Source organism: Sapajus apella, unplaced genomic scaffold (genome assembly GCF_009761245.1).
Source record: "Sapajus apella isolate SASKATOON/1434 unplaced genomic scaffold, GSC_monkey_1.0 scaffold47, whole genome shotgun sequence".
Taxonomy (NCBI): domain Eukaryota; kingdom Metazoa; phylum Chordata; class Mammalia; order Primates; family Cebidae; genus Sapajus; species Sapajus apella.
In genome coordinates, this window is record NW_022436987.1 from 13,459,355 (window position 1) to 13,483,406 (window position 24,052).

At 42.6% G+C, this 24,052-nt stretch overlaps 1 protein-coding gene across 1 annotated transcript in view; it reads left to right on the forward strand.

The window, feature by feature from the left end:
• Nucleotides 1-24,052, forward strand: part of LDHC (lactate dehydrogenase C) — a 47,452-nt gene that overhangs the window by 7,805 nt on the left and 15,595 nt on the right. Inside the window, exons 4-5 of the mRNA XM_032240928.1 lie at nucleotides 11,121-11,294; nucleotides 18,724-18,897. Coding sequence (XP_032096819.1) covers nucleotides 11,121-11,294; nucleotides 18,724-18,897 — 348 coding nt within the window. The remainder of the gene's footprint in view (nucleotides 1-11,120; nucleotides 11,295-18,723; nucleotides 18,898-24,052) is intronic.

A 24,052-nucleotide genomic window follows, 5' to 3' on the forward strand; every position in this document is an offset into this window, starting at 1 on the left:
CCTCCGCCTCCTGGGTTCAGGCAATTCTCCTGCCTCAGCCTCCTGAGTAGCTGGGATTACAGGCACGCGCCACCATGCCCAGCTAATTTTTTGTATTTTTAGTAGAGACGGGGTTTCACCATGTTGACCAGGATGGTCTCGATCTCTTGACCTCGTGATCCACCCGCCTCGGCCTCCCAAAGTGCTGGGATTACAGGCTTGAGCCACCGCGCCCGGCCTGTCATTTTTTTTATGTACAGAAAACTCAGTAGTGTACATTTAACCCAGTTTAGTGGCAAGTTCTTTAGTCTTTGACTTTTCAAGCTTGGCAATAAAAGCCACAGACTTGGGACCCATGACACTCCCTCCTCAGTGACAGCAGATCTCATCATATCTGTCATTGTAATTGGTCCTAATAGCTTCCACCAGCTAACCCAAGTGCCTTTGTCTTTCAAGTTAACCTGCGTGAAGGTGACAGTGGTGCAGGTCTTCCTGTGGACTAGACGTCCCAGTCTTGCCTTCCCCTTGATAATGCAGTAAGGGATCCACATTTTATAACACAAGGCAGGCAAGAAGACAACCAGCTCGATGGGATCCACATTGTGTGCAGTCACCATCAGCTAAGCTTTCGTGTTCTCCACCAAGGTGGGGACAGTGTTAACTCCTAGAACACACAATCACTGTGAGCACTCACAGGGCCTGCTCTGGTCACAAGAAGCTGCTGGGCCCAGCTATTGTAGTTTTCTTTCTATGTTTATAGTGAACCAGGTTTCAAGGCATAGCATGAGGCCATAGAACATAGAAAATGGAGGACTTGGCTTCGTCGTCATTAGCATCATGTGTTGACCAACTAAAAGCCTCAGATAATGAGGAAAAATGTTTACTTTTTATCATACACTAAAGTATGTGGTGCACTCTTTGGTAATGTGATTCAACATAGACTTTCTTTCTTTCCTTCTTTCTTTCTTTCTTTTTTTTTTGAGACAAAGTTTCACTGTTGTTGCCCAGGCTGGAGTGCAATGGTGCGATCTCGGCTTACCACAACCTCCGAGTCCCGGGTTCAACTGATTCTCCTGCCTCAGCCTCCTGAGTAGCTGGGATTACAGGCATGCACCATCACACCCAGCTAATTTTGTATTTTTAGTAGAGACGGGGTTTCTCCATGTTGGTCAGGCTGGTCTTGAACTCCTGACCTCAGGTGATCCGCCTGCCTCAGCCTCCCAAAGTGCTGGCATCACAGGCATGAACTACTCTGCCCAGCTTTCAACAAATATAATTTCTTTTTATTTTTTTTAAAGATGGGGTTTCACCGTGATGGCTGGGCTGGTCATGAACTCCTTGACCTCAGGTGATCCACCCATCTCAGCCTCCCAAAGTGCTAGGATTACAGGCGTGAGCCACCGCGCCGGCCAACAAATATACTTTCTACTAAAAGTCCTCTAATCTAACATGATTGAGATGAAAGGTAGTTACCTAATTTAAAAATGCTTCTTAGAAAGAGCCATGATAAACATTTTATATTGACCTAAAACATACACATGTAGGTGGAAGTTTATTTGCTGATTTTCTGATTGTAGGGCAAGGCCTTTGAGTAAGACTCAGCTGATTAGAGTTTTGCAGTACCTTCCCATGCCTTCCCCCTTCCCTTCCTTTTCTCTTTCCCCTTCCTTCCCCTTTCCCTTCTCCCTTTCTTTCTTTCCCTCTCTGATCCTCTCCCCTCCCCTCCCCAACCCTCTGTTTTCTTTTCTCTCCTCCCCATGTTGCTCAGACTGGAGTGGCTATTTATTTACTTATTTATTTTTGAGACAGAGTCTCACTCTGTCGCCCTGGCTGGAGTGCAGTGGCACAATCTCAGCTTACCGCAACCTCTACCTCCCAGGTTCAAGCGATTCTCCTGCCTCAGCCTCCCTAGTAGCTGGGACTATAGGCATGCGCCACGATGCCTGGCTAATTTTTATATTTTTAGTAGAGACAGGGTTTCACCATGTTGGTCAAGCTGGGCTCAAACTCCTGACTTCAGGTGATCCACCTGCCTTGGCCTTCCAAAGTGTTGGGATTACAGGTGTGAGCCACCACGCCTGGCCTGAAGTGGCAATTTATAGGCATGGTCTTAGCACACCACGACCTCGTACTCCTGGGCTAAAGTGGTCCTCCTGGGTCAGCCTGACAAGTACCTGGAACAACAGGCAGTGTCTTCCTGAAAGCACGTCAAGAATGATTATTTAGATTGCTTTTTGTTTTTTGAGATGGAGTCTCACTCTGTCACCCAGGCAGGAGTGCAGTGGCGCGATCTCTCCTCACTGCAATCTTTGCCTCCCAGGCTGAAGCGATTCTCCTGCCTCAGCTTCCCGAGTAGCTGGGACTACAGGTGTGTGCCATCATGCCTGGCTAATTTTTTGTATTTTTAGTAGAGACGGGGTTTCACCATATTGGTCAGGCTGGTCTTGAACTCCTGACCTTGTGATCCACCAACCTCAGCCTCCCAAAGTGCTGGGATTACAGACGTAAGCCACCGCGCCTGGCCTAGATTGCTTTAAAGTACCACAAGAAACTTAAAATTGTTCATGAAGCAGTCTGGTTATGAAACCTTTCTAAATTTTATGACTTTATTTTACTTTTGGAGACAGTCTTACCAGGCTGGAGTGCAGTGACATAATCATGGTTTGCTGCAGCCTCGAATTCCCAGGCTCCTCTCACATTACTAATAGCTGGGACTATTAGTGTGTGCCACCATGCCCAGCTAATTTTTTAAAAAATTACTGTTTGTAGAGATGAGGTCTCACTCTGTTGCCCAGGCTTGTCTTAAATTCCTGGGCTCAAGCAATTGCAGGTGTGAGCCATCATGCCTAGCCCATTTTTATTCTTTTCTCAAACCTAGAAGGACAATTTTTTTTTTCTTTTGGAGACAGAGTCTCACTCTGTCGCCCAGGCTGGAGTGCAGTGGCATGATTTCAGCTGACTGCAACCTCTGCCTCCTGGGTTCAAGCGATTCTCCTGCCTCAGCCTCCCTAGCAGCTGGCAGTACAGGTGTATGCAACCATGCCCAGCTAATTTTTGTATTTTAGTAGAGACAGGGTTTCACCGTATTGCCCAGGCTGGTCTCAAACTCCTGAGCTCAGGCAGTCCACCTGCCTCAGCCTCCCAAGGTGCTGGGATTACAGGCACGAGCCACTACTCCCAGCCTAACCTAGAAGGACAACTTGCTTTTAATATCTCCCCAGGGATTAACTTAATTTTCATAGAAACAATTATTTTTAACATTAATGATGGAATACTTGATAGAGAAAAAGAGATTAAAAATAATGTAACGTTGGGAGGCTGATGTAGGAGGGTTACTTGAGGCCAGGAGTTTGAGACCAGCCAGAGGCAACATAGTGAGACCCTGCTGCTATAAAACATTTAAAAATTAGCTGGGCATGCTGGAATGTGCCTGTAGCCCTAGCTTTGGGAGGCTGAGGCAGGAGGATTGCTTGAGTTCAAGGTTGCAATGAGCTATGATTGTACCGTTGCACTCCAGCCTGGGCACAAAGCAAGATGCTATTGCTAAAATACATATAGTAATATAACAGACATCAGTGCATCTGCCACTCAGCAAAAGAAATAAAACATTCCCAAGTCAGTTGATACATTTTATATATTTGTATCTTCCTGTCCCCCAAATCTCAATGTTGAATGTAGTGTTTACCAAACATTTCTTTCCACTGGTATTTAGTAACTTACATTATCTTTAATTATACGTAATAAATATAATTACATAAATGGGTACAAACATGACTAATTCTTGATCTGTAGCAACTAATGAGCAGAAGTACACAGACATACTGGATAGTAGTTTACTAGGTGAGACTGTTGAGTATGCCTGGGGTATCAGTATGTTTTATATCAGTTAATTTGTTGAATTGGTTAAATGGAGTCAAAAAGATATTACTTTTTTTTTTTTTTTTTTGAGACGGAGTTTCGCTCTTGTTACCCACGCTGGAGCGCAGTTGCACGATCTCGGCTCACTGCAACCTCTGCCTCCTGGGTTCAGGCAATTCTCCTGCCTCAACCTCCTGAGTAGCTGGGATTACAGGCGCGTGCCACCATGCCCAGCTAATTTTTGTATTTTTAGTAGAGACGGAGTTTCACCATGTTGACCAGGATGGTCTTGATCTCTTGACCTTGTAATCCACCTGCCTCGGCCTCCCGAAGTGCTGGGATTACAGGCATGAGCCACCGCGCCTGGCAAGATATTACTATTTTTATTTTTTGAGACAGTCTTGCTCTGTCACCCAGTCTGGAGCTCAGTGGCACAATCTCTGCTCACTGCAACCTCCACCTGCCAGGTTCAAGAGGTTCTCCTGCCTCAGCCTCCCGAGTAGCCGGGATTACAGGTACACACCACCATGCCCAGCTAATTTTTGTATTTTTAGTAGAGACGGGTTTCACCATGTTGGCCAAGCTGGTCTCAAATGTCTGACTTCAAGCGACCCGCCTTCCTTGGCTTCCCAAAGTGCTGGGATTACAGGTGTGAGCTACCACACCTGGTCATATTTTAAAATACTTGAAAACATACTCAACCTCCAATTTCTAATAATATGGCAGGATAAATACCCGGATTTATCTTTCACTGTAAATGAGAAAACTCCTGCACAGAATATGAAAGAAAGGCCAGGTGCGGTGGCTCACACCTGTAATCCAGCACTTTGGGAGCCCGAGATGGGCGGAACACGAGGTTGAGATTCGAGACCATCTTGGCCAACATGGTGAAACCCCGCCTATACTAAAAATACAAAAATTAGCCAGGCTTGGTGGTGCGTGTCTGTAATCCCAGCTACTTGGGAGGCAAAGGCAGGAGAATCGCTTGAACCCGGGAGGTGGAGGTTGCGGTGAGCCAAGATCAAGCCACTGCACTCCAGCCTGGGTGACAGAACAAGACTCTGTCTTAAAAACAAGTAAATAAAAGAAAAAAAATCAACCCTTAAGAAATAATATGCTCTTAATAAAAAAATAAGGCATTTTCACAATAGGTACTGAATGAAGTGAGGAAACCAGAGAGTTAAGCAAAGCACTGTGGCTCTGATAGCTCTTTTTACCCTGATAGCATTAGCCAAACATAGTGGACATCAATTTTGGTTTTCACGGACTCACAAAATTTAGGAGACCAGAGACAAAGCCTGATTTGGGGAGATCACCCCACAAAGCTGGTACCATAATGGACTAAGCCAGGATTCACTGAACTTTTTCTGGAAAGGGTCAGATAGTAGACATTTTGGGCTTTTCCAGCTACATAGTAACTGTTATACCTACTCAACTCTGCTGTTGTGGTGCAAAAGGAAGCCACAGACAATAATACATAAGCAGGTGGGTGTGGCTATGTTCCAATGAGATTCTGTTTACCAAATAGGTGATACACCAGATGTCTTGTGCCTACCAGCAGTAGTTTACCATTGCCAGAACTATACCATTAATGTAATGATAATCTACAAATAATTATTCTCTCCCTACCTTTGGGGACCACAGTAAAATTGAATGTCTTAGACACGTTAGTGGGGGAAAATAGCTGCTAAGGATTTGGAACCACAAGCTGGCCCTTATTTGAGTTCCAGAAAATCTTAGGCAATCAGATAATATCTGGAGGAAACTCGCTTTATTTCAGGCCTCACAGAACTTTAACAAATTTTCAGAGAAAATGAACATCTCACAATAGGAATAATTAAATCTGCAAAAAAGAGCAAGAGCCAGCATAACAGAAACATGTCACTATAGATTTAAAAATTATCAAACACAAATTATAAAATTAATATGATTACTGAAAAAATAAAAGACTTGAAAAATATCAGCATGAGACAGGAAACTATAAAAACACTTTAAAAATAACAAAGTAATAACTTATAAATGTGAAATAAAAACTCAGTGGAGGGCCGGGCGCGGTGGCTCACGCCTGTAATCCCAGCACTTTGGGAGGCCGAGGCGGGTGGATCACGAGGTCAAGAGATCGAGACCATCCTGGTCAACATAGTGAAACCCCGTCTCTACTAAAAATACAAAAAATCAGCTGGGCATGGTGGCACGTGCCTGTAATCCCAGCTACTCAGGAGGCTGAGGCAGGAGAATTGCCTGAGCCCAGGAGGCGGAGGTTGCAGTGAGCCGAGATCGCGCCATTGCACTCCAGCCTGGGTAACAAGAGCGAAACTCCGTCTCAAAAAAAAAAAAAAAAAAAAACTCAGTGGAGCCAGGTGGGGTGGCTCACTCCTGTAATCCTAGCACTTTAGGAAGCTGAGGTGGGTGGATTGCTTGAGATCAGGAGTTAGAGACCAGCCTGGCCAACATGGTGAAAACCCATCTCTACTAAAAATACAAAAATTAGCCGGGTGTGTGGTGGTGCACACCTGTAGTCCCAGCTACTCAGGAGGTTGAGGCAAGACAATTGCTTGAACCAGGAGGCAGAGGTTGCAGTGAGCTGAGACTGCACCACCACTGCATACTCTAGCCTGGGCAACAAAGCAGGACTCTGTGGGAGGGGGAACCTCTATGGATTTAATGATAGATTAGACACATTTGAAGAGAGAAGTGGCAAATCTAAGGCAATTACCCAGAAGACAAAAAGTGGAAAATATAACAGGTTGAGAGTCATGGAGGATAGAATCATCACATTTGAAGAGATTATGATTGAGCATTTTTGAAGACCACTGAAAAATGTCAACCCACAGATTTAAGAGGCCAAATAATATCAAGAAGAATAAATATAAAATCCCTACCTGGACATATTCTTGTGAAATTAGAAAACACTAAAGGTAAAAAGAAGTGTGAAAAAATTGTCAGAGAGAAGATATGTTACCTACAGAAGAAAGAGAGGGTGACAGTAGCAGCAGTGAAACCAGAAGACAATGGAGTACAATGAAATGATATTTTTAATGTGCTGAGAGAAGAGTAAGTGTCAATCGGGGATCTACCCAGCAAATACATCTTTCAAGAACAAGGATGAAGCTGGGCCTGCCACAAGAATGTATTGTTGTTTACTTTCTATTAGCCCCAAACTGTAAGCAAGCCAATGAATCCCAGTACTAAGTTATATAAATTATGCAGTGTAGTATTACACAGCAGTGAAAGTGAAGAAACTATAGGGACACACATTAACTGGATAAATATTCAGATATATTTAGCTAAGGGAATACATGCTTTGTTCAAAAACAGATAAAATTTAATATGTAATGCTGGGCGTGGTGGCCCATGCCTGTAATCCTAGAACTATAGGAGGCCAAGGTGGGCAGATCGGTTGAGGTCAGGAGTTTGAGACCACCCTGGCCAACATGGCGAAATCCTGTCTCTACTAAAAATACAAAAATTAGCTGCGTGTGGTGGCAGGCACCTGTAATCCCATCTACTCCATGAGGCTGAGGCAGGAGAATCGCTTGAGCCTGGGAAGCAGAGGTTGCAGTGAGCTGAGATCATGCCATTGCGCTCCCGCCTGGATAATAGAGTGAGACTCCACCTCAAAACAAAACAAAAAAACAGTTAATATGTAATTTAAACATGCATAAGTAGTAACATGTTTTTAAAAGTAATGTGATTTTTGCCAGCCACAAGAGTGGTTGATAGATATAATCTATTTATTAGAGGCACACAGGGGCTTCCAAGGTGTTGACAATGTTCTATAAATTTGCATTTTTTGTTTGTTTTTAGACAGGGTCTTGCTCTGTTGCCTAGGCCAGAGTGCAGAGGTGTGATCGTAGCTCACCACAACCTCAAAATCTTGAATTCCTGGGCTCAAGCAGTCGTCCCACCTCACCCTCCAGGGCACAAATGTGAACTAGCTGTTCATTGTGTGGTTTTGGCAGAGTTGTTTAATATTTTTTAAATATTTTTTTCAAGGCTAGGCGTGGTGGCTCAAGCCTGTAATCACAGCATTTTGGGAGACCAAGGCAGGTGGATCACCTGAGGACAGGAGTTCAAGACCACCCTGACCAACATGGTGAAACCCTGTCTTTAAAAATATATATATATTTTTTCGGCCGGGCGCGGTGGCTCAAGCCTGTAATCCCAGCACTTTGGGAGGCCGAGGCGGGTGGATCACGAGGTCAAGAGATCGAGACCATCCTGGTCAACACGGTGAAACCCCGTCTCTACTAAAGCTACAAAAAATTAGCTGGGCATGGTGGCGCGTGCCTGTAATCCCAGCTGCTCAGGAGGCTGAGGCAGGAGAATTGCCTGAACCCAGGAGGCGGAGGTTGCGGTGAGCCGAGATTGTGCCATTGCACTCCAGCCTGGGTAACAAGAGTGAAACTCCGTCTCCAAAAAAAAAAAAAAAAAAAAATTTATGGAAAGAAGGGAGTAATGTGAAATCAGAACCTATTATTAATATTATGGTGCTTATGATTAAGTTAGGGGTTTAAATAAGACATTACCATGGGAAGATAACATAAGCTCTTATAAGGGCATTTTGATAATTATAGGCAGTAAGTGCTATAAAAATTCTGTGAAGAAAGTAGTATTTATGAATGATATGATAAATAATGAATGATATGATGGCTTTATGTCTTATTTTTATGTCAGATTTTCTAGGTGTCCTGATCCTGTTAATGCTGTCGTTTCCTTACCTGCTGTTTATTTTTCTTTCTAAAATGTAACCACATATCATTTATGAATGATATGATAAATGCTTAGGGATACCTAGCAGAGGAATTGGTATTTGAAGAAGTACTTGACTAATGTAATAATAATGTTAATTGCTAACATTTATCAAACATTTAATACACACTGTTGAATACTTAATATATATTAACTCACTGAGTTATCTTCTTAAGAACCATATTTTTAAAAATGCTGTTAGCTTGATCTCGTAGATGAAGAGCTGAGAATTAGAGGGGTAGGCAAAGTAATTGTCCAGGGTTACACAGCTAGTAAGTGGACAAGTTGGGAATACAGGGATTTGGACCTCAGAGCTTTTGCTCTAGATCATTGTAGTTTATGGTCTCTTTGTGGTTATATTTACAAAAGATAAATAAGAGGTAAGGAAATGATGATGTTAACAGGATCAGGGCACCTGGAAAATCTGACACAAAAATAATACATAAAACTAGTAAGATAATTTTTAAAAATTTTATTCATTTATTTATTTTTTTTAGACGGAGTCTCACTCTGTCAACCAGGCTGGAGTGCAGTGGCACAGTCTTCCCTCACTGCAGCCTCCATTTCCTGGGTTCAAGTGATTCTCCTGCTTTAGCCTCCTGAGTAACTAGGATTACAGGCATGCGCCATCACGCCCAGCTAATTTTTGTATTTTTAGTAGGGATGGGGTTTCACCTTGTTGGCTAGGTTGAACTCCTGACTTCAAGTGACCCACCCATCTCAGCCTCCCAAAGTGCTGGGATTACAGGTGTGAACCGCTGCACCTATCCAGAAATGCCATCTTTCTAAGTTTGCCTTTCTAATCAAAATCTTTGCTGGGCCAGGAAAAACAACAGTGTTCATATTTCATGAGTTATCTTCTCTTTTGGATTAGAAAGGTACAAGAATCACTATAAATGAAGGTGTAGTATCTTAAAAATTAGGTAGATTTTCTTTTCCTTTTTTTTCCCTCTTTTGAGACAGAGTCTCACTCTGTCACACAGGCTGGAGTGCAGTGGCACAATCTGGGCTCACTGCAACCTCCACCTCTTGGATTCAAACCATTCTCCTGCCTCGTCTCCTGCCGACCCTCCCCCACCCCACCCTGCCCCGAGAAGCTGGGATTGCAGGTACCAACCACCATGCTCAGCTAATTTATGTATTTTTAGTAGAGACGTGGTTTCCCCATGTTGTCCAGGCTGGTCTCGAACTCCTGACCTCAAGTGATCCGCCTACCTCAGCTTCCCAAAGTGCTGGAATTACAGGCATGAGCCACCACACCTGGCTATTAGATTTCATTTTCTAAAAGAACATAAAAAGTCAAGATGAGATAGATATAGAGGATATTTTAACTAATTTTTTACATGCATAAGGAAGATAACTTTCAGCTATGTAGTGCTTTTTAAAAAAGTCCAGTATGAGGCCAGGTATGGTAGCTCATGCCTATAATCCCAGCACTTTGGGAGGCTGAGGCAGGCAGATCACTTGAGGTCAGGAGTTCAAGGCCAGCCTGGCCAATATGGTGAAACCCCATGTCTGCCAAAAAATACAAAATTTAGCTGTCCATGATGGTGCATGCCTGTAGTTCCAGCTACTCCAGATGCTGATGTGGGAGAATCACTTGAACCCGGGAGGCAGAGGTTGTAGTGAGCTGAGATGGCACCACTGCACTCCAGCCTGGGCAACACAGTGAGATCCTGTCTCAAAGAAAAAAAAAGTCCAGTATAAGTTAGTAAGTGTTACATAGTATTGAGATTGTATTCAGGTGAAACAACTGGGCCTTTAGTAGATAGCTTATTTTCTTGTGTGGGTCAAGAACTTGTTTCTGATCTCAAATTCAGTTCCTTACAATATTAGAAGTAAATACATTCTCACTCTTAGACTCCTGAAACAGACACTCAGAGTTCTAAGCCTTTATTCATTTTGGTGTTTTTTTTGTTTTGTTTTTTGTTTTTGAAACAGAGTCTTGCACTATTGCCAGGCTGGAGAGCAGTAGTGCTATCTTGGCTCACCGCAGCCTCTGCCTCCCGGGTTCAAGCGATTCTCCTGCCTCAGCTTCCTGAGTAGCTGTGACTACAGGGTGTGTGCCACCATGCCCAGCTAATTTTGGTATTTTTAGTAGAGGTGGTTTCACCACGTTGGCCAGGATGGTCTCCATCTTTTGACCTGTGATCCACTCGTCTCAGTCTCCCAAAGTGCTGGGATTACAAGCATGATCCACCACGCCCGGCCTTATTTTGGTGTTTCTAAGAAGGCAGAGAGCTGATTTTCATTGCCTTGGGCCTTTATAACACATGGGAATGTGGGAAAAAGGGGATGTTAGTTTCTATTGTTATAAAATTTTTGAGGTAGCTATGTGAAAGTTGGCAAGTGATAGTGACAAGGCTTCCTTCAGGTTATACAGGTTAGAAAAGTTTGTTCATCTCCAAAATGCCAGACATAAAGGTACATGAATACTTTAATATTAAGAACAGATGATAGACTTTTAAAGAGGTAAGGCACAGTGGTTATGGTAATCTTGATCCAAATATAGTATTTTATTTCCTTTTTAGATTACAGTGTATCTGCAAACTCCAAAATAGTTATCGTCACAGCAGGTGCAAGGCAACAGGAGGGAGAAACTCGCCTTGCCCTGGTCCAACGTAATGTGGCTATCATGAAATCAATCATCCCTCCCATAGTACGTTGTAGTCCTGATTGTAAAATTCTTGTTGTTTCAAATCCAGGTAAGTCTTTTCTTTTGTTTTATTGCATAAAGATGATTTTCCCTCACCATTCCTTTAAAAGAATCAACTTTATTGAGGTAACATTTATGTACAATAAATTGCCCTCATTTAAAGTATATAATTCAATTTTTGATATATGTAATCACTCATGAAACTAACACCATAATCAAGATACAAAACACTTATCTCTGAAAGTTTTCTTGTGCCTCTTTGAAACTCATCTCTCATTACAACTCTGGCCCCATTTTCTGGAATTTCATATGAATGGAGTCATGGTGAATGTAATTTTTTCTGCCTGACTTCTTTTGCCCAGCATTATTATTTTGGGATTCATCCATATGATTGGGTGTATCATATTGTTCCTTTTTTAGTGCCAAAGTATTATTTTAATTATACATTTTTTTTTTTTTGAGATGGGGTCTCAGGGTCTCACCCTGTTACCCAGGTAGGAGTGCAGTGGTGTAATCTTGGCTCACTGCAACCTCTGCCTACCAGGCTGAATTGATCCTCCCACCTCAGCCTGCCCAGTAGCTGGGACCACAGGCATGTACCACCACACCCAGCTAATTTTTGTATTTTGGGTAGAAGTGGGGTTTCACAATTTTGTCCAGGCTGGTCTGGAACTCCTAAGCTCAGGCAGTCCGCTCACCCTGGCTTCCCAAAGTGCTGGGATTATAGGTTTGAGCCACCACACCCAGCCATTGTTTATACATTTAAAATACTATGTTGTTTATCTATTCATCTGTTGATACATACTGAGATTATTTCCAGTCTTTGGCTATTATGAATGAAACTAACATCTTTTGTGTATAAGTATTTGTGTGGTCATATGTCTTTATTTCTCTTGGGTAAATACCTGGGAGTAACATAGGTGGGTTATGTGGTAGGTATATGTTTAACTCTATCTGAAATTACCTAACAGGCTGGGCATAGTGGCTCATGCCTGTAATCCTAGCGCTTTGGGAGGCTCAGGCAGGAGGATCCTTTGAGCCCAGGAGTTTGAGACCAGTGTGGGCAACAAAGAGAGACCTTGTCTGTACATAAAATCAAATTAAAAAGTTGGGTGCGAGGAGGAAGGATTACATAAGCTTGGGAGGTCTAGGCTGCAGTGAACTGTGGTTGTGCCACTGCACTTTAGCCTGGGTGGCAGAATGAGACCTTGTCTCAAAAACAAAAAAAAAAAAACAAAAAAACAAAACAGTTTTAAATTTTAGCCAATCCAGGCCAGGCATGTTGGCTCATGCCTGTAATCATAGCACTTTGGGAGGCCAAGGCAGGTGGATCACCTAAGGTTAGGAGTTCAAGACCAGCCTGGCCAACATGGTGAAACCCTGTCTCTACTAAAAATATAAAAATTAGCCAGGCAGGCGGGCGCGATGGCTCAAGCCTGTAATCCCAGCACTTTGGGAGGCCGAGGTGGGTGGATCATGAGGTCAAGAGATCGAGACCATCCTGGTCAACATGGTGAAATCCCGTCTCTACTAAAAATACAAAAAACATTAGCTGGGCATGGTGGCACGTGCCTGTAATCCCAGCTACTCAGGAGGTTGAGGCAGGAGAATTGCCTGAACCCAGGAGGCGGAGGTTGTGGTGAGCCGAGATCGCGCCACTGCACTCCAGCCTGGGTAGCAAGAGTGAAACTCCGTCTCAAAAAAAAAAAAAAAAAGAAAATTAGCCAGGCATGGTGGTGGGCACCTGTAATCTCAGCTACATGGGAGGCTGAGGCAGGAGAATGACTTGAACCCCAGAGGTGGAGGTTGCAGTGAGCAGAGATTGCGCCAGGGCATTCCAGCCTGGGCAACAGGAGCCAGATTCTGTCTTAAATAAATTTCAGCCAATCCAATATCTGTGTGTGTGTGTGTGTTTTGTTTTTTTGTTTTTTGTTTTTGAGATGGAGTCTTCCTCTGTCTCCCAGGCTGGAGTTCAGTGGTGTGACCTTGGCTCAGGGCAACCTTTGCCTCCTGGGCTAAAGTGATTCTCGTGCTTCAGACTCCGAAGTAGCTGAGATTACAGGAGCATACCACCACACCCAGCTAATTTTTGTATTTGTATTTTTAGTAAAGATGAGTTTACACCATGTTGACCAGGCTGGTCTCGAATTCCTGACCTCAGGTGATCTGCCTGCCTTGGACTCTCAAAGTACTAAGATTACAGGCATGAGCCACTGTGCCCAGCCAGGGTTTTCAAGGTAACAATCATATTAACAGCAAACAGGAACAGTTTGACTTCCACTTTACCAATTTGGATGCCCTTTATTTCTTTCTCTTGTTTGATTGCTCTGGCTGGGACTTCTAGTACTGTGTTGAAGAGAAGCGGTGATAGTGGGCATCCTTGTCTTATTCCTGTTCTCAGAGGGAATGCTTTCAACTTTTCCCCATTCGGCAGTATTATATTGGCTGTGGGTTTGCCATAGATTAATTTTTGGTTTTTTTTGGAGACAGAGTCTGGCTCTGCTGACCAGGCTAGAGCACAGTGGCAGGATCTCGGCTCAGTGCACCTTCTGCCTCCTGGGTTCAAGCAATTCTCCTGTCTCAGCCTCCCAAGTAGCTGGGATCACAGGCGTGTGTTAAATTTTTTCTATTTTTAGTAGAGACAGGGTTTCACCATATTGGTCGGGCTGGTCTCGAACTCCTGACCTCAGGTGATCCACCTGCCTTGGCCTCCCAAAGTGCTGGGATTGCAGGTGTCAGCCACCATGCCCAGTCCATGGATGGCTTTTATTACATTAAGGTATGTCCCTTGTATGCTGATTTTGCTGAGGGTTTTAATCATAAAGGGATGCTGGATTTTGCTGAATGGTTTTCCTGCATCTATTGAGATGATCATGTGATTTTTGTTTTTAATTCTGTTTATGTGGTGTATCGCATTTATTGACTTGTGTATGTTAAACCATCCCTGCATCCCTGGTATGAAACCCACTTGATCATGGTGGATTATCTTTTTAACATGTTGTTGGATTCGGTTAGCTAGCATTTTGTTAAGGATTTTATATGTTCATGAAGGATATCAGTCTGTAGTTTTCTTTTTTGGCTGTATCGCTTCCTGGTTTTGGTGTTAGGGTGATGATGGCTTTATAGAATGACTTAGAGAGGGTTCCTTCTTTCTCTATCTTGTGGAATAGTGTCAAAAGGGCTAGTACCAATTCTTCTTTGAATGTCTGGTAGAATTCTGCTGTGAATCTATCTGGTCCTGAACTTCTTTTTGTTGGTAATTTTTAATTACCGTTTCAATCTCACTTCTTGTTATTGTTCTGTTCAGGGTATCTAATTCTTCCTGATTTAAGCTAGGAGCGTTGTATATTTCCAGGAATTTGTCCATCTCTTCTAGGTTTTCTAGCTTATGAGTATAAAGGTGTTCATAGCAGCCTTGAATTATCTTTGTATTTCAGTGGTGTCAGTTGTAATATCTCCTATTTTATTTCCTAATGAGATTATTTGGATTTGCTCTCTCTCTGTTTTTTTGAGATCAAGTTTTGCTCTTTCACCCAGGCTGGAGTGCGATGGCATGATTTCAGCTCACTGCAATCTCCGCCTCCCGGGTTCAAGTGATACTCCCACCTCAGCCTCCTGAGAAGCTGGGATTACAGGCACCTGCCACTGTGTCTAATGTTTGTATTTTTAGTAGACACGGGGTTTCATCATGTTGGCCAGGCTGGTCTTGAACTCCTGACCTCGGGTTATACGCCCACCTTGGCCTTCCAAAGTGCTGGGATTACAGGCGTGAGCCACCGTGCCCGGCCTGCTTTCTTCTTTTCTTGGTTAATCTTGCTAATGGTCTATCAATTTTATTTATCTTTTCAAAGAACTAACTTTTTGTTTGTTTTCTTTCTTTTTTTTTTTTTTCTTTTAAGACGAGGTTTCACCATGTTAGCCAGGCTGGCCTTGAACTCCTGATCTCAAGTAATCCGCCTGCCTTGGCCTTCCAAAGTGCTGGGATTATAGGCGTGACCTATCGCACCTGGCATTCGTTTTTCTTTTGTAATTTTTATTGTTTCAATTTCATTTAGTTCTGCTCTGATCTTGGTTATTTCCTTTGTTCTGCTGGGTTTGGGTGTGGTTTATTCTTGTTCCTCTAGTTCCTTGAGGTGTGACTGTGGTTGTGTGTTTGTGCTCTTTAAGACTTTTTGATGTAGGCATTTAGGGCTATGAACTTTCCTCTTACCATTGCCTTAGCTATATCCAGAGGTTTTGATAGGTTGTGCCATTACTGTCATTCAGTTTGAAGAATTTTTCATTTCCATCTTGATTTCATTTTTGACTCAATTCTCATTCAGGAACAAGTTATTTACTTTCCATGTATTTGTGTGATTTTGAAGGTTCCTTTTGGAGTTGATTTCCAGTTTTGGTCCAGTTGTCTGAGAGAGTGCTTGACATAATTTCAATTTTCTTAAATATATTGAGGCTCATTTTATGGCCTATCGCATGGGCTATTTTGGAGGAAGTTCCATGTGCTGTTGAATAGAATGTGTATTCTGTGGTTGTTGGATGAAATGTTCTGTATATCTCTGTTAAATCCATTTGTTCCAAAGTATAGTTTAAATCCACTGTTTCTTTGTTGATATTCTGTCTTGATGATCTGTTTAGTGCTGTCAGTGGAGTATTGAAGTCCCCCACTATTATTGTGTTGCTGTCTATCTCATTTCTTAGGTCTATTAATAATTGTTTTATAAATTTGGGAGCTCCAGTGTTAGGTACATATTATGTTTAGGATTGTGATATTTTCCTGTTGGACAAGGCCTTTTTATGTACCTCTTTGCCTCTTTTAACTTATGTTGCTTTAAAGTTTGTTGTCTATGATATAAGAATAGCTTCAGGCCAGGCGCGGTGGCTCAAGCCTGTAATCCCAGCACTTTGGGAGGCTGAGGCGGGTGGATCACGAGGTCAAGAGATCAAGACCATCCTGGTCAACATGGTGAAACCCCGTCTCTACTAAAACTACAAAAAATTAGCTGGGCATGGTGGCGCGTGCCTGTAATCCCAGCTACTCAGGAGGCTGAGGCAGGAGAATTGCCTGAACCCAGGAGGCGGAGGTTGCGGTGAGCCGAGATCGTGCCATTGCACTCCAGCCTGGGTAACATGAGTGAAACTCCGTCTCAGAAAAAAAAAAAAAAAGAATAGCTTCAAACCCCAGCTTGTTTTTGGTGTCCATTTGTATGAAATGCCTTTTTCTTTCCACCCCTTTAAGTTTATTTGAGTCCTTGTATGTTAGATGAGTCTCCTGAAGACAGCAGATAGTTCGTTGGTGAGTTCTTTTTTTTTTCCTTAATGTTATTTTATTTTATTTATTTATTTATTTATGACAGAGTTTCACTCTTGTTGCCCAGACTGGAGTGCAATGACGCAATCTTGGCTCACCACAACCTCCACCTCCTGGGTTCAAGTGATTCTCTTGCCTCAGCCTCCCAAGTAGCTGAGATTACAGGTCTGCGCCACCACACCAAGATAATATTGTATTTTTAGTAGAGACAGGGTTTCTCCATGTTGTCAGGCTGGTCTCGAACTCCCAAGCTCGGGTGATCTGCCCACCTCGGCCTCTCAAAGTGTTGGGATTATAGGTGTAAGCCACCATGTCCCGCTGGTTGGTGAGTTCTTATTCATTCCACAGTTCTGTATCTTTTAAGTGGAGCATTTAGGCCATTTACATTCAATATTACTGTTGAAATTGGAGATACCATTGTATTCATCATGCTGTTTGTTGCTTACGTACTTTGGTGTTTTGTTTGTTTGTTGTTTTTGCTTTTAACTTGTATTTTATTTTATAGGTCCTGTGTGATTTATGCTTAAAGAGATTCTGGGCCAAGCATGGTGGTTTATGCCTATAATCCCAGCACTTTTGGGAGGCCAAGGGGGGCAGATCACATGAGGTCAGGAGTTCAAGACCAGCCTGGCCAACATAGTGAAACCCTGTCTCTATTAAAAACATAAAAATTAGCCAAGCATGGTGGCAGGCACCTGTAGTCCCAGCTACTCAGTAGGCTGAGGCAAGAGAATCACTTGAACCTGGAAGCAGAGGTTTCAGTGAGCTGAGATCATGCCATTGCACCCCAGCCTGGGCAACAGAGCAAGACTCTGTCTCAAAAAAAGTAAATAAATTAATTAAAAAATAAAGAGGTTCTGTTTTGTTATGTTTCCAGAATTTGTTTCAAGATTTAGAGCTCCGTAGTGGTGGCTTGGTAGTGGCAAATTCTCTCAGCGTTTGTTTGTCTGAAAATGACTGTATCTTTTCTTCATACATGATGCTTAGTTCACTGGATACAACTCTCCTGGCTGATAATTGTTTTGTTTGAGGAGGCTGAAGATAGGGCCCCAGTCCCTTCCAGGTTGTAGGGTTTCTGCTGAGAAATCAGCTGTTAATCTGATAGGTTTTCCAATCTGATAGCCTGTCCTTTATAGGTTACCTGGTGCTTCTGTCTCACAGCTCTTAGGATTCTTTCCTTTGTCTTAACTTTGGGTAACCTGATGACGATGTGCCTAGGCAAATATTCTTTTGCAATGAATTTCCCAGGTGTTCTTTGTCCTTCTTGTATTTGCATATCTAGGTCTCTAGCAAGGCCTGGGAGGTTTTCTTCAGTTATCTCCCCAAATACCAAATATGCTTCCCAAGTTTTTAGAATTGTCTTCTTCCTCTGGAATACCGATTATTCTTAGGTTTGGTCATTTAACATAATCCCAGACTTCTTGGAGTCTTTGTTCATATTTTCCTATTCTTTTTCTTTGTCTTTGTTGGATTGAGTTAATTTGAAGACCTTGTCTTCGAGCTCTGAATTTCTTTTTGTTCAATTCTATTGCTGAGACTCCAGGGCATTTCGCATTTCTAAAAGTGTGTCCAAAGTTTCCTGAATTTTTTACTGTTTTTTTTTTTTTCTTTAAGCTATTTATTTCTGTGAACATTTCTCCCTTCACTTCTTGTATTATTTTTTTATTGATTTCCTTGCATTGGGCTTTGCCTTTCTCTGGTCTTTTCCTGATTAGTTTAATAACTAACCTCCTGAGTTCTTTTTCAGGTAAATCAGGAATTCCTATTGGTTTGGATCCATTGCTGGTGAACTAGTGTGATTTTTTGGGGGTGTTGATGAGCCTTGTTTAGTCTTATTATTAAGGTTGGTTTTCTGATTCCTTCTTAGCCTCCCGAGTAGCTGGGAATGCAGGCGTGTGCCACCACGCCCAGCTAATTTTTGTATTTTTTGGTAGAGACAGGGTTTCACCATGTCCAGGCTGGTCTCAAACTCCTGGCCTGAAGTGATCCACCTGCCTCAGCGTCCCAAAGTGTTGGGATTACAGGCATGAGCCACCACGTCCAGCCAGTGGTTTGCTTCACTTTGAGCTCTGTAGTAAATCTGTACTTGACTCCAGAACAATTCATCTATTGAGGAAAAAAAAATTTTCAAGTTATAATGAATCTTTTTCTAACATGAAATTTTTCTTCTTAGTGGATATTTTGACATACGTAGTCTGGAAGATAAGTGGCTTACCTGCAACTTGTGTAATTGGAAGTGGTTGTAATCTAGACTCTGCCCGTTTTCGTTATCTAATTGGAGAAAAATTGGGTATTCATCCCACAAGCTGCCATGGTTGGATTATTGGAGAACATGGTGATTCTAGTGGTAAGTAGAAATCTATTAGCATTATGTGACTACCCTTACCTCTAATAATGCTTATTTTCTTTAAAGTTTTTTCCTGATATTAATATAGTTATATAAGTTTCATTTTGTTATTTCCCTGGTATAACTTTTACTATTCTTTACTTTCAGTCTTTTGCATCATTGATTTATCTATCTTTCATAAAATAGTCCATAAAGCATATAGCTGTTTTAATAGTCAATGAATGTTTCTCTTGTCTGTAATACTTTTTTTTTTTTTTTTGAGACGGAGTTTCGCTCTTGTTACCCAGGCTGGAGTGCAATGGCACAATCTTGGCTCACCGCAACCTCCGCCTCCTGGGTTCAGGCAATTCTCCTGCCTCAGCCGGGACTACAGGCACGCGCCACCATGCCCAGCTAATTTTTTGTATTTTTAGTAGAGATGGGGTTTCACCATGTTGACCAGGATGGTCTCGATCTCTTGACCTCATGATCCACCCGCCTCAGCCTCCCAAAGTGCTGGGATTACAGGCGTGAGCCACCACGCCCGGCTTGTAATACTTTTTTATTTATTATGATTTTTAAAAACAGCTTTATTAAGACATGATTTATGATATGGTTTGGGTCTGTGTCCCCGCCCAAATCTCATGTTGAATTGTAATCCCCAATGTGGGAAGTGGGGCCTGGTGGGAGGTGGTTGGATCATGGAGACAGGTTCTTATGGTTTAACACCATCCTCCTTGGTGCTGTTTTTACAATAGTGAGTTACTGTGAGATCTGGTTAAAAGTGTGTGGCACTTCCCCCCATCTCCCTCCTTCTGCTGTAGCCATGTAAGATGCTCCTGCTTCCCCTTCTCCTTCTTCCATGATTGAAAGTTTCTTGAGGTCTCCCAGGAATACAAGCAGATGCCAGCATTGTGCTTCCTGTACAGCTTGCAGAATTGTGAGCCAGTTAAACATCTTTTCTTTATAAGTTGCCCAGTCTCAGGTATTTATTTATAGCAATATTGGAATGGACCAATATAATACATATACCATAAAATTCAACCACCAAAATATACAATTCATGAGTTTCTAGTATATTCACAGGGTTATACAAATATCACCACAATCTAAATATAGACTGTTTTCATCAGCCCAAAATGAAATCCCCATTTTTTCCCCTACCCAAGCCCCAGGCAACCACTAATCTACTTTCTCACTCTGTAGATTTACTTATTCCAAATTTTTCATATAACTGAAACAATACATGGTTTTAACTATTCAGGCCATACCAACCTGTCTTTACTGAATTTAAACATTTGATCTCTGCTATAGGGTTAGAACTTTATACTTTTTACAGTGTTCTTTAATTGTGTCATGTATGTAAATCTTCTTTCCATAATGGCAATGAACCCATTGAGAATAAAGACCATTTATTCAAACATTCATTCATTTATTCAAAACATTTAAAGTGCCTTTTTCGTCTTTTTTTTTTTTTTTTGAGACGGAGTTTCACTCATGTTACCCAGGCTGGAGTGCAATGGCGTGATCCCGGCTCGCCACAACCTCCGCCTCCTGGGTTCAGGCAATTCTCCTGCCTCAGCCTCCTGAGTAGCTGGGATTACAGGCACGCGCCACCATGCCCAGCTAATTTTTTGTATTTTTAGTAGAGACGGGGTTTCACCATGTTGACCAGGATGGTCTCGATCTCTTGACCTCGTGATCCACCCGCCTTGGCCTCCCAAAGTGCTGGGATTACAGGCTTGAGCCACCGCGCCCGGCCTAAAGTGCCCTTTTCTTTATATGCCAAGAGCCATAATATAACAAATACATTTATTTGATTTGGATAAATATTTCTTTAACCAGGGGCTTACTTTGACACTGTTGTCTTGTGTTATTGTCCTAACAAAGTTACTCTTCCTGAAGGTCATTAAAACTAATTTTCTCAGGTATATTTTAATTTCTCACATTTAATATTCTATAATTTTATTTATTTTATTTATTTATTTATTTGAGACGAAGTTTCGCTCTTGTTACCCAGGCTGGAGTGCAATGGCGTGATCCCGGCTCACCACAACCTCCGCCTCCTGGGTTCAGGCAATTCTCCTGCCTCAGCCTCCTGAGTAGCTGGGGTTACAGGCATGCGCCACCATGCCCAGCTGATTTTTTGTATTTTTAGTAGAGACGGGGTTTCACTATGTTGACCAGGATGGTCTCGATCTCTTGACCTCGTGATCCACCCGCCTCGGCCTCCCAAAGTGCTGGGATTACAGGCTTGAGCCACCGCGCCCGGCCTCTATAATTTTATTTTTAGAAGACAGTACATTGTGGCTGGGTGCGGTGGCTCACGCCTGTAATCCCAGCACTTTGGGAGGCTGTGGTGGGCGAATCACGAGATCAAGAGATCAAGACCATCCTGGCCAACATGATGAAACCCTGTCTCTACTAGAAAATACAAAAATTAGCTGGGCGTGGTGGCACGTGCCTGTAGTCCCAGCTGCTTGGGAGGCTGAGGCAGGAGAATTGCTTGAACCCAGGAGGCGGAGGTTGCAGTGAGCCAAGATCGCGCCACTGCACTCCAGCCTGGCGCCTGGCAGCAGAGCGAAACTTTGTCTAAAAAAAAAAAAAAAAAAAAAAAAGAAAACAGTATATTCTGATTAATATTAATTTGAACATATTTAGTATTCTATTTAGCATGATTTTTCTGTTTCCTTTCTCTTTTTCTGCTTTCCATTGGATGTACTTTCTTTAATTTCCTCATAGTTTGGCTTATGCACTTAACTTGTAAATAGTTATCTGTAAATTTTTTTTTTTTTTTTTTGAGACGGAGTTTCGCTCTTGTTACCCAGGCTGGAGTGCAATGGCGCGATCTCGGCTCACCGCAACCTCCGCCTCCTGGGTTCAAGCAATTCTCCTGCCTCAGCCTCCTGAGTAGCTGGGATTACAGGCACACACCACCATGCCCAGCTAATTTTTTGTAGCTTTAGTAGAGACGGGGTTTCACCATGTTGACCAGGATGGTCTCGATCTCTTGACCTTGTGATCCACCCGCCTCGGCCTCCCAAAGTGCTGGGATTACAGGCTTGAGCCACCGCGCCCGGCTTATCTGTAAATTTTTAACATCAATACTTTACCTCAGATGATCAATTTATTTACTCTTCTTTGGAATAATACAAAGATCTTAGAATGCTTTTAGTTTGATGATCCCCTTTTTTATGATGTTGACACCATTCTCTTTCTGTCATACATGTAATTATTAATTCCTTTTCTGTAGCCATACTGTGCTTATATCCCCCAAACTTGTTATAATGATTATTGTTTCAATAGTCAATGCTTGTTTTGATTCATGTACCAGTTTGCCAATTTTGCCAGGTTTTGTGTTGCTTATCTTTATTTTCTCCATCTAACTTCTTCCCTTGGATTCAGTTTCTTTCTTCCTGAGCTATATACTGTTGGTGTTGTTTCTATGACTGTTTTAGTCTCACCTTTTTCTGGAATGACACATTAACTGGATGTGAGATTCCAGATTGACAGTTATTCCTCCTTGGCTCTTTATTCCTGTTGAGAAGTATGGTATTAATTTGATATTCTCTAATTGCTTATAATATTTAATCTTATCAGTCCTTTTTTTGTTTATGTTGCATTTTGTATATTGCTTAAAAAATATGTGTTGCTTAAAAATGCCTCCTATACCACACAATTATAAATAAATTCTACTACATATTTTCTAACAACTTTATAATTTTATTTCTTACATCTCTTTTATGCATTTGAAACCTATTTTATGTATGGTGTAAGGTGGTGTTTTAGGCCATTTTTGTGTTGCTATAAAGAAATACCTGGCCAGCCTGGACGTGGTGGCTCACGCCTATAACCCCAGCACTTTGGGAGGCCGAGTCGGGTGGATCAGGAGGTCAAGAGATCGAGACCATCCTGGTCAACATGGTGAAACCCCATCTCTACTAAAAATACAAAAATTAGCTGGGCATGGTGCCACATGCCCGTAGTCCCAGCTACTCGGGAGGCTGAGGCAGGAGAATTACTTGAACCCAGGAGGCGGAGGTTACGGTGAGCCGAGATCACGCCATTGCATTCCAGCCTGGGTAACAAGAGTGAAACTCCATCTCAAAAAAAAAAAAAAAAAAAAGAGAGAGAGAAATACCTGGCCAAAAGTAGTGGTTCCTGCCTGTAATCCCAGCACTTATGGAGGCCAAGGCGTGCCGATTACTTGAGGCCAACCGGGAATTTAAGACCAGCCTGGCCAATATAGCGAAACCCTGTTTCTACTAAAAATACAAAAAAAGTAAGGCCGGGCGCGGTGGCTCAAGCCTGTAATCCCAGCACTTTGGGAGGCCGAGGCGGGTGGATCACGAGGTCAAGAGATCGAGACCATCCTGGTCAACATGGTGAAACCCCGTCTCTACTAAAAATACAAAAATTAGCTGGGCATGGTGGTGCGTGCCTGTAATCCCAGCTACTCAGGAGGCTGAGGCAGGAGAATTGCCTGAACCCAGGAGGCGGAGGTTGCGGTGAGCCGAGATCGCGCCATTGCACTCCAGCCTGGGTAACATGAGTGAAACTCCGTCTCAAAAAAAAAAAAAAAAATACAAAAAAAGTAGCTGGGTGTATTGGCATACACCTGTAATGCCAGCTACTCAGCAAGCTGAAACAGAAGAATCACTTGAACCTGGGAGGCAGAGGTCACAGGGAGCTGAGATCAAGCCACTATACTCCAGCTTGGGTGAAAAAAAAAAAAAAAAAAAAGAAAGAAAAGAAATACCTGAGGCTGAGTAATTTATAAAGAAAAGAGGTTTTGTGGGGTTTTTTTTTTTTTTTTTGGAGTCTTGCTCTGTCACCAGGCTGGAGTGCAGTGGCTCAATCTCAGCTCACTGCAACCTCTGCCTCCTGGGTTCAAGTGATTCTTCTGCTTCAGCCTCCTGGGTAGGTGGGACTACAGGCATGCGCCACCATGCCCAGCTAATTTTTTTTTTGTAGTTTTAGTAGAGATGGGGTTTCACCATATTGGCCAGGATGGTCTCTGTCTCTTGATCTCGTGATCCACCCGCCTCAGCCTCCCAAAGTGCTGGGATTACAGGCATGAGTCTCTGCACCCGACCAAGAAAAGAAGTTTAATTTAGCTTGTGCTTCTGCAGGTTGTACAGGCATAGCTCCAACATATGCTCTTGATGAGGGCCTC